We start from the raw sequence: 11111 nt of genomic DNA, 5'->3' as shown, positions 1-11111 counted from the left end.
AACGGGGGGGGGGGGGGGGCTGTGGGATAAAACCGGCCCCATAGAGAGGATGGGGTGAACAAAAATCAGCACGGGGGGTTATTTATACAGAAACACATCGGTGCGGAGCCGGGGGGGCTGCGGGATCATCGCTTGTACAGTACAAAAGAGTCTCCATCTGGATCCTGTGGGTTGAAGCTGCTCACGCTAAAAACAACCTGAGGTGATTCTGAACCGGACCAAGGCCCCAAGCGGAGCCCCCAGCCCAGCCCAGCGCCTGCAGGGGAGGGGGCTGAGGGAGGAGCCCATGGCAGCGGGTCGGTGGGTTCGGGGATGCGCCCCCAGCCCGGCCCCCCGCTTCCTATCTACTTTTTTTGTTCATCCGAACCATTAAAAAGCTCCAAAAAAAGGGACTAAAAATGGTGGGGTTTTAATTCCTCGGTTGGCTACTGCACCAAACTACTCAGGGAACGTCCAACTACCGCCTCCAAAGGCAAAAGGAAGGTAAAAACTGGAGCAAGAAAACTCCTATTGTGGTTTCATTCCAATCCATCGCTCCTGGCTCTGCCCGCACTGGGCCCCTATTTCCCCTATGGGGGCAGCGGTGTCTCCCCAGGCTGCACTGCCATCCTTAGCACAGCCCACACCCTGCACCCACTGCCCCCAGCCCCCCATGGTTTGGGATCCATCCCTGGTGCTTCGCCCTGTACCCACAGAGCCCAACACATCAGAGCTGGGGGGGCACGTGGGGCATCCCAACGCTCAGCTGCTGCCCTCAGCACTCAGCTCCATCCTGCAGGAAGCCAAAGCTCCCAACAGGAGGGGATAAAGCTGGGGGCAGTGGGAGCAGGGGGGGCACAGCAGGGACCTCAAAGCTGGGGACGGTCCCAAAGGAGCATTGAGGGGGGGGGGGGGGGGAAAGGGGCTGCAGTGAATGTGCTGGGCTGGGGGTGTCGCACAGCGGGGCCAGGAGGGTAACGGGCTCTGCTGGTCACCACTGTGCTACTGAGAAGTTCCTTCTCTCAGGCTCTTATGGGGCGGCCGCGGCCGGGGGGGCTCCTGCGGGAGGGGGGGTCACCCCTTCGGCGGGTGGAGGCGGCTGCGCAGCTGGGGGGTCTGTGGGGACAGAGGGGAGAACAGTGAGAACATGAGCAGGAAAGCTGGAATGATCCCCCCACCCTGCCCACCCATTGAGGCACAGCTGAGCTCCAACACTAAGTGGGTGGGGATAAGGAGCAGGAGATGCTGATGGGACATGAAGGACCAGGAGCAGGGGAGGAGAAAAGGGAACCGCAGGAAAGAGCAGCAGGAAAACAACCTGACACGAAGGGACCCCAAGGATCACGAAGCTCCAACCCCCCACCACAGGCAGGGCCACCAACCTCCCCATTTCAGAGCAGCCCAGGCTGCCCAGGGCCCCATCCAACCTGGCCTTCAACACCTCCAGGGATGGACGGGGCATCCACAGCCTCTGGGCAGCTGTTCCAGCACCTCCCCACTCTCACAGTACACAACTTCCCCCTGACATCCACCCTCAATCCACCCTCCTTCAGCTCAGAGCTCCCCGCACACACAAACACTCACACATGCCATTGGGGGCTGCCAGGGGGACGCGGGGCCCGATGAGGCCCCCAGCCATGGGTGCCATGCCAGGGGGAGCAGCAGCGCCCGCGGGGTGAAGGTTGGCCGACACTCCTGGCAGCATCCGGCCCGGGATGGGCTGCGTGGGCAGCAAGGAGCCGGGACCGGGCATCTGACCTGCAGGGAGAAGGGACAGTGAGAATAGTGAGATGTGGAGCTGGGGGAAATGGCAGTTAATACCCATCTATACAAAGGGAAATCATAGAATCACAGCACGGCCTGGGCTGCAAAAGCCCACAGTGCTCATCCCATTCCAACCCCCTGCTGTGTGCAGGGTCACCAACCAGCAGCCCAGGCTGCCCAGAGCCACATCCAGCCTGGCCTTGAATGCCTGCAGGGATGGGGCATCCACAGCCTCCTTGGGCACGATCCAGTTCCATTGACTTCTGCTCACACCCATAAAGGTTTGGTGTTTTTGGGAGCAGCCTGTGAGCCCCAGGGCTGACTTTATATGTGCCCACCCCACAGCCTGGGTAGTGATGTGAAATGAAGCCCTGTGACACAGCCCTGCAATAGGGACGGCCCTGAGAGCACACACAGCACACGCAGCCCCCTGAGCCAGCAGTGCCAGCTCCATGCTGGGGCTGAGTTGACATGTTGGCACAGAACCACTGACTCTTAACTGGGTTTGGCTTCAGAACAGCTCTAAGGAACGTCGCGCTGATGCTTCCACTTCATGGAGTCGTTCCTGGATAGTTAAAACAGGAGAAAACCTATTCCAGATGACAGGTGCCTCTGCTGACCACTCAGGTACCCCCTGCCCAGCCACGGCAATGCTCATTTCACACCCAGACCCATGGCTGCTCCTGGAGCCTCAGCCCACGGGCACAGAGCTGCTCATGGAGGCACCATCCTTAAAACAAACATGAGGCAGGAGCACGGGATGAGGATCCTGGCTGCAGGGACCATCATCTCCCCCAGTTAATGAGCAGAAAGGGGCCTTAACGCCCAGCTGAAACCTCGTGTGTGCCAGGAATGGGAGGTGTAAAATAAAGCAGCACCGCAAGTCAAGGAGGTTCCATTGAGCCCCTCTGGTGGGACAGGGGACAGTTGTGCCTTATAGTCAGCACTGGGTACCCACCCAGTCACCTACAGAACCCCAAAGTGCTGCAGTGAGTGGCACCCAAACAGCAGCCAATGCACCCAGGGGAACCCCCCCCCATCACAGCGCTGCACCGCGATGGAGATGGCGTGTTCTGCTTTTCATTGCACTGGAGACAGCGCTCCAAGACAGCAGCTCAAGCGTAAAACATGGAAGTGTGACCTACATAAGGGGGAGAGCTGCAAAGGCAGCAGATACAGGGAGAGATGAAGCCACGAGGTTCAAGCAAAGGCAGCTCAGCAGAGGGAAAGGACGATTCCTTTCCATGTCACACACTGGGGATGTTTTTGGATGAGTGCTTCCAAGTGCTCCGCTATGAACAAGGCTGCGGATCCACCCTGAAGCTCACCAGGAACTTGGATCTCCAAAGTCTTGATGACAATTAAGTGAGGCTCCATCTGTTAAATGAGCTGCGTAACTGCAAAGCTTGGAAAAGACCTGTGAGATCCCAAAGTCCAAATCAAACCCACCCCTCTGTGCCATCCCCCAGCTGAGAGCTGTGAATAATGAAGCACGTTAATTCATTTAGCATCACGTCTCTGGAGAAAGGCACGTTTTCCACTTCACTTGCACGCCGTGTTTCTGTCTGTAACTCACTCGGTGCTGATGGGTCACACACAGACCCCTCTGACCGCCGTGCTGGGCTCCAGACCCATCCACGCTCATTGCTGAGCTTCTGTGACCATACAAACCCCATACAAAGCCCTTCGTGGAGAAGCTGCAGGCAGCCAGATGCACCGTGCCAGCCACCACAGCCCTTGTGCAGCACAGCAAGTCACCTTCCAACCACAGAACCACTCAACAGCGGGTTGGAAGGGGCCTCGAGATCCCAGAACCACAAAATTAAAGCTGCTCCCCCCTTGTCCTGTCACTATCTGCCTGTGTAAAAGGTTGGTCTCCATCTCATTTATAAGCTCCCTTTAGGAACTGGAGGGGTCACAACGTGGTCACCTCGGAGCCTCCTCTTCTCCAGTTTGAGCACAATCAGCTCCCAGCTCCATGCAGGGCTGCTCCATCCCCTAAACATCCCCATATCCTCCTCCTGACCCACTGCACATCTTCCTTGTGCTGAAATATTAACACACCTTCAATAATGCAGCCCTGCATGGAGCTGAGAGCTGCCCACACATCCAGGAGCTCCGCAGCCATGAAGATGATGGGATGGTGTGAGCTGGGAGGAAGGCACCCCCAGCCATCAGTTCTGTGTGATGCAGCCAATGTAGAGCTCTGAGCCCACCTGCCCCATCACCTGCTGCACCTCACAAGCCCAGAATCATGCACGAATGCTGCACCATGTGTATGCAGCACCGCTGGGCACCCCATGGACACCCAGGCTGCACAAAGAGAAGCCAGCCATGCACTCCTATGGACATGGCCTGCAAGGCCAGAAGCAGAAGAACTGGGCAAGTTTGTTTTCGAGCCCAGCCTGCTTCTGCCTGCAAAGCCAGGCACGCTGTACATGGCAGCTTTCCCTCCTTCCATCCATAAATGCCTCTCAGATCTTTCTGCTGCTTTGTTTCCTGCCATCTCTTCAGCTCATGTCAATCACTGTACAGACATTTGACTTGGCATTTTGTTCACAGCCCGATGAATCAACAGCTCCGCTCTTCACCACCGCTAAGGCCGGCGGCTTGTCTGGTGACAGCCACGAGACTCCAAGCAGAGCCAAACCTACACCAGCATCCTGCCTGGGGGCAGCAATGGGACCCAAAGCTGAGACCCAAACCCATGTCAGCATCCTGCCTGGCAGCAATGGGACATGTGGTAGAGCCAAAGCCCAGTGGGAGACCCATGTGTTGGGCCCCTCCAGCTGGGACTGCACCCACTGCAATGGAAGGCCCCAGATTCTGGCACTAAAACACTGAGATTCCATTGCAGACGGGCAGTGAGGGGCTTCCAGATGCAGACATATGGCCAACAAGGTGAAGCTCCCCAGTTGGTCCCAACAGAGCCAGGACCAGCAGCTGACTGTGATCAAGGTATTAAACTATTCTACTGCTCACTTGCCAAGATTTACACAGATAAATACACCACGGTCACACCAGGAAAGAGAAGGGGAGGAAGACACACACACTGTGATAGAAGCTGTGTTTTATCACAGACAGAGGGCCCGGATCACTCTGGTGGGGCTGAAGCAATAAGGCATCACGTGAACTGAGGACGTGAGCACATTGGAAACGAAGCTTTATTAGTCCCCTAACGAATACAACAAAGCATATTATCTCGTTATGCTTTTGGTCTCAATGCAGCCTGTAGGAGCTGCTCTGATGGCTCATAGCTGACAGCAGCACAGCTGTGGGGCAGGAGATGGGATGGACAGGAGATGGGGTGGACAGGAGATGGGATGGACAGGAGATGGGATGGACAGGAGATGGGATGGACAGGAGATGGGGTGGACAGGAGATGGGGTGGACAGGAGATGGGGTGGACAGGAGATGGGGTGGACAGGAGATGGGGTGGACAGGAGATGGGGTGGGCAGGAGATGGGGTGGGCAGGAGATGGGGTGGGCAGGAGATGGGGTGGGCAGGAGATGGGGTGGACAGCAGCTGGGTTGCCCTGAGGAGGGCACAGAGCACACACAGAGCACACTGCACTCACACCTCCTGCCATGGGGAAGCACCTCAGGAGCTTCCTGCTCTGCTCCTCACCTCGTGTCCTTCCCCTTAAGCTTTTATCTGATCAGATGGGTCATGAGCTGGAGAAAACCAGAGTGAACAACTACTGCTGAAGGAGCAGAGATTGCCTGGCATGAATAAGTCTAAGGAAATACAAACAGGCTGAAAGCCATTTGGAAACGACACTTGGTGGCAGCTCTGCCTTCACTTCCTTCATTTGGAGCTTTGGGGAAAGCCCTCAGACCCACCAGCAGCGCCAGCAGCTCAGTGGGAGCAAAGCATGGGCTGCCATGGAATCCCACGTGTGTTACATCCACCCCAAAACCAACTGACACTGGGAAGAGAGAGCTCCTCCTCTCCCTTCCAGCTCTTATGGGTGGTGAAGGCCAATGTTGGGACCGTGCTCGGATCCTTACCTGGCTGTGGGGGGTGGGGTGGAGGCATCTGGTGGTGCATCATGGGGTACGGCGGGGGCTGCTGGTGGGGCAGGATGCCCTGGTGAGCTGCTGTGCCCAGCGGGTTCAGCCCGGGCCCCGAGTGCTGGTGTGGCTGCTGAGCGTTCTGGCTGTGCTGCTGCTCCATTTGCTGCCGGGCGCGGAGCTCAGCGTATTTCAGCTGCTCCATGTGGAAGTTCTGACGCTCCGTCAGCAGCTGCTGCCGCTGCTGCTCCAACTGCGGGGAGAAACACAACAAGAAGCTCAGAACAGAGAGCATTGCAATGGGGCACCGGGTAGCAAAGCCACCTCTATCCCGTGTGCAGCAGCTGCACCCAAAGGAACCACCTCCTTCCATCCTAAGGACTATTTCAATACTACAATTAACACAATAATAAATGATGATAATAAATTGCACAGAGCACTCAGCATGGATGCAGCCCCAGCTGAAACTGTGCATCTCTGTGAGGAAAGGGTGAGGGAACTGGGCTGGTTTAGCTTGGAGAAGAGAAGGCTGCGGGGAGACCTCATTGTGGGCATCCAGTACTTGAAGGGAGTGTAAAAACAGGAGGTGATGGTGCACTGGAACAGGTTGCCCAAGGAGGCTGTGGATGCCCCATCCCTGCAGGCATTCAAGGCCAGGCTGGATGTGGCTCTGGGCAGCCTGAGCTGCTGGTTGCTGACCCTGCACACAGCAGGGGGTTGAGACAAGATCATCATTGTGGTCCTTTTCACCTCGTGCTTCTATGACTCTTAATTAGGAATCATAATGCATTTCTATGACTATTAAGAAACCGACCCTATTTGTGCTCCTTGTGTGCCAGGTTTGGAGGCTGTTGAAGCTGCACTCTGTGACCAACCCGGACAGCGTTGCCGGGGAGCTGCACATCTCAGGGCTGCCCTGCAGGAATCCCAGAGCCCCCCACGCTTTGTGCTGCCAAAACACAGATGAGAACCAAATTCCACTACAGAGCGTGCATTCAGCAGCACAACCAGATGGGGATGGAGCTGATGAATAATGCATCCTGCTGGTTGGGGGCTGTTTGTCAGAGCTTAGGGACCACAATGCGATTCTTAACGCTGCCATGAGCCCTTTGTCCATGCCCAATGGGACAGGTTAGGGGGAGGAACTGGATGAAACCAGGAGACACAGACACCAATGGTGTAATGGTGCATGTATGGCAACAGAGTCGGTAGGTGGCAGGAGGTTCAGAAGGGAACTGCTGCAAGTGACCCTGAAGCAACGTTAACCCACATGTGTTGTGTGCACTTACACTGCTGCTGTGCCCTCTCCATGGCACCTTACCCTGACATGGTTTGTGAGAAAAGATGGTTGGACAGAGGAAAAAGGTCCATACACACAAGACACGATGCAGCCTTGTGCTGAAACCATGCAGAGCCCAACCAGCCACTTCTGTGTTAGGCTCCTCAGAGAGTCACAGAATGGCCTGGGTTGGAAGGGACCCCAAGGATCACGAAGCTCCAACCCCCCACCACAGGCAGGGCCACCAACCTCCCCATTTCAGAGCAGCCCAGGCTGCCCAGGGCCCCATCCAACCTGGCCTTCAACACCTCCAGGGATGGACGGGGCATCCACAGCCTCTGGGCAGCTGTTCCAGCACCTCCCCACTCTCACAGTACAGAACTAAAGGCAATTGGTCCCAGACCACTTCCCAGTGGGCAGGTCCCAGCAGTGCTGCTGTGTGCTGCAGGACCTGCAGGAGCAAAGCGGGGCTGCCCAGCAGGATGAGCACACCCAGCTCAGCTCACCCACAAGCCCATTCCTTACAATGACACACAGCCATGGGCACAGCCCTCAGCTTTGTGGTAACACATTTCGGAGCTGCTGCCCAGCGATTCACCATTAGAGGCACTCTTACAAACACTGTGTACATATACGCTCATACAACAGTCTGTACGGCAGCTCCACCTTCACAAAATAACCCCTCCCCGTACAGAAACGGTCAAGAAAAGCATTTGTGTGTGATAATGAATTGTGGGTCAGCGATGCTCCCCCAGCAGGATCCGCACTGCACTCAGCCAGAGCCAGCAGAGCTGAAACTGCTTCAGCTTCAACACTGAGTCCATTTGTTCCGCCCATCACCTTCTGCCATGCACACACTGCCTCCAGCACTCAGCTCTGCTGTAACACAGCAGCAAATAAAGGCACCTGAGTGCACAGAGAGCACAGTGCCAGCTGCAGAGCCCACACTGAGCTGCCAGAAAGATAAGGAGGAAAAAAACTGTATGCACGGAGGAAAATGTCACACGGTCCAAGTGGAGAAGCCCTGTCACTAATAGAACATATCCCCAACAACGAGGGAGAACCCTTCCACAATAGTTAGGTCCATTTCCAGCACTGCCAATCAGTGTCAGGGCAGACGCTGCTCTGAGCTGCTGGAGGATGCTGAGCAACCCAGCCACTCCTGCTGACATTCTGCTGCAACAGAAGACCACAGCTTGTCAGAGCCCATCACTGTGATTAATGCCACGGCCAGCGTGTAACCTCCCTTCAACTCACACAGCAGGGCCAACGTGCCACCTCCTAGAATGGCCAGCCAATACCTGCAGCACATCTTGACTCGCTGCCTACTGAATGAGCAAGGTAAGTGAGAGAATAACACACACACGGACTGCTCCCTGCTTACAGGGCAGCTCTGGGTCAGCTGTGTAAGAGCTGGAGAGGAATGGCTCCAGCAAAAGCCCACAGAGCTACAATGGGAAGGAAGGGGAGCAGTCAGACCCTGCCAGGCACAGTCAGCATCTCCTCCTGCGGTCCCATGACTTCAGGAGATGCTGCTGCCCATGAGCCACCCCCAGCAGTGTTACTATCACCAATCCCAGCCTGGGCTGCAGCACAGTCACTCCCCATGGCACTGCTATTCATTCCCAGCTGGCTCCAGCTCACCACCCACCAGAAAAATCACCAACACTTTGCTGTGCTTGCCCAACTCCTCCAGTTCCAGCTCACTGCCAGATGTGCCCAAAAGGAGCCTATAAACAGGAGGGGGAATGGCTGTTTGTGAGGGTGGGCAGTGATAGGACAAGGGGGAATGGTGTTAAACTGAAATGAGAGGTTTAGGTTGGATCTTAGGAGGAAATTTTAAGCAATTCCAGCTGGGGTAGATATCGCTGCAATGGGGAACAAAGCTGCAGCTGCTGTTAGCACACATCAAGTCTTGGCAGTACCAAGTCCCCACTTCGGGTCAGCATCCCATCACTTACTGCCTCTTTCTCCCGGTCCATAATGGTTTCCAGCTCCTCGAAATGGCGAAGTTTAATCTCCAGCTTCTTCATCTGCGTTTCCACCAGGAGAGCAACCAGGGACTTGATTTTCCTTTCTTCCACTGCTGCCAGGTGCTGAGAATAAAACACAGAGCTCTGCTTTACGTGCACCTCATGGTCAGCAGCCACACGTGCACCGAGCTGCAGCCACTCTGTTCAGTGTCTGGACAGAGGTCAGGACAACAGATGATCAGCTTTATGCTCAGAATACTACCATAGTATTAGGTAGATGCAGGTGTTGTTCTAACACAGACAGCGCTGTGGTCGCTCATCACCCATCAGCAATCAACATTCTGGACGGAGCCCACCCAGGGGAGATGCAAACAGGGGAGCTCCTCACTTTAAAGCCATACACCCTCTTAGTGCAGCAGTTCAGCCCCAGGCAGGACAACTTACCTTTAACCCTCGCTTCCCCTTAGGAGATAACTGCAATATTCCTCTGATATCAAATCAACAACTTTATAACAGCTCCTCGCATGGCCAGGGCTGGAGCTTAACGTGAAGAACTGAACTACCCTCAGACAAGACACAGCTCAGCAAGAGCTTTAATGCTGCCTGGGTTTTTAAATGCAGCTGGAAGGAGAAATCCCTGCTGCATCTGAATTCCACCCAGAAGCACGAGCACTCTAATTATATTATTTCTTGTAATGTAAAGCTAGAATTCTTTGGGAATACCAGTGTTATCATAATGAAAACCACCATTAGCTGAGTCTCTTCTCCCTCCAGCACCTAAAGTGGGCTATCATTTTGATTTGGAGAACAAAGATTTCCATCAAGCAGAGATTAAACTCCACGCTTTAAAACAAAGCACGGCTGGAAATGCCTGCAAGGCTGATGAGGCAGCAGTGGGTTATCCCTGTGCTGTGCTGTCCAGGTGGAAGGGTTTGGGACTGGGAGCAGCGTGGGTGCAGATGTGATGCAGAAGGAAGGCAGACAGAAACCATGAGAGAAGAAAATAGAGACTGAAAATGATATTCTGAAAGAAGCAAAGGCGTTCTGGCTCCTGCAAAAAGAGAATGAACAAAGGAGAGCAAGCAATTGGTAATTATGGGGGATAAGAGCTACCAGACAGGACAGCGATTCAAAGCGCTGCTCATTAAGGGACTGCAAGCAAACAAACAGGAGACGAACGATGGCCAAAAGCACAGTGAGCAGACAGCAGCACCTCTCTGCTTCATCGAGCCATCCATAAAAACCTCGGCATCGCTGCAACTGAGCACATCACCTGTTGATCCCAGCAAGGGGCCATGATGGCGCAGCACAAAGGCCATGTGAGGGTGCTTCACCACCTTCCAGCCTTCACCACCACAACCAGAGCCACTGAGCAGCAGCGAGTCCTTACAAAGGATGCCAAGTGTCAGGGCTCCTTCTCAGGGATGCTCACTGGCTTCATAAAGGCACAAGCAGCGCCTGAGTTACGTTACACAGCTTCACTGATGAGACCAAGCAGAAGAAACCAAAGATGGCATCTGTGGCCTTTCAAGGTATTAGAGATCAGAACATGAAATTCTACAGCGCTGGAACAAAAGATCACTTTAAAAAGAGATCTAATGTGAACTGCAAAGCAAGCAGTGGATATGAGCACAGAACAAACCTTTGCTTTGGTGGCAGCTGAGGCGAGAGCAGCAGCTGCAGCTGTAGCTACGTTTCCTTCCGAGATCTCGTGTTCCACTTTCTTCTTCCCAGCCTCCATTTCTTTGTCTTTGCTTGCATCAACATTCTCCTTGTTCTCTTCTGCCTCCTTTTCTTCTGCAAGAGATTTGTGGCCAAGTTTGTTACGTGCATCCCCCCTTTGTTAGCAGCACGGTGCCAGGACAGGAATTGCGCTGCTCTGAGTCACACAAACCCATTCATCCACACACCACCACAGCCCTCTGTTACTGCTGCCGCCCATCCAAGTGCTGAAGTGAGGACAGCATTAGTTCTAAAGGCTCTGATCCAACAAACATATTCAGTTCCCGTCCTGTTAATCCCTTTTATGGTGCTTCCACCAGACCTCTTCTAGCTGTGTTTCCAGACCAACCCCATTACCACCTCTCCCTTCTATATGAATC

The 11111-nt window shown here is 54.6% G+C and overlaps 1 protein-coding gene across 2 annotated transcripts in view; it reads right to left on the bottom strand.

Annotated features, from left to right (window-relative positions):
• Positions 1-974: 974 nt before the first annotated feature.
• The window catches only part of SMARCC1 (SWI/SNF related, matrix associated, actin dependent regulator of chromatin subfamily c member 1), a 47282-nt gene continuing 37145 nt past the window's right edge, over positions 975-11111 (bottom strand). For both annotated transcript variants that reach the window (XM_015852714.1, XM_015852715.1), the window contains exons 24-28: positions 10652-10806; positions 8998-9132; positions 5755-6010; positions 1564-1737; positions 975-1095 (exon numbers count right to left, since the gene is read on the bottom strand). In XM_015852714.1, coding sequence (XP_015708200.1) covers positions 1010-1095; positions 1564-1737; positions 5755-6010; positions 8998-9132; positions 10652-10806 — 806 coding nt within the window. In that variant the 3' untranslated portion in view covers positions 975-1009. The remainder of the gene's footprint in view (positions 1096-1563; positions 1738-5754; positions 6011-8997; positions 9133-10651; positions 10807-11111) is intronic.

This window comes from Coturnix japonica, chromosome 2 (assembly GCF_001577835.2).
Source record: "Coturnix japonica isolate 7356 chromosome 2, Coturnix japonica 2.1, whole genome shotgun sequence".
Lineage (NCBI taxonomy): Eukaryota > Metazoa > Chordata > Aves > Galliformes > Phasianidae > Coturnix > Coturnix japonica.
Note: the sequence above shows the minus strand (reverse complement) of the source record. Positions and strands in the feature narration are given on the sequence as shown.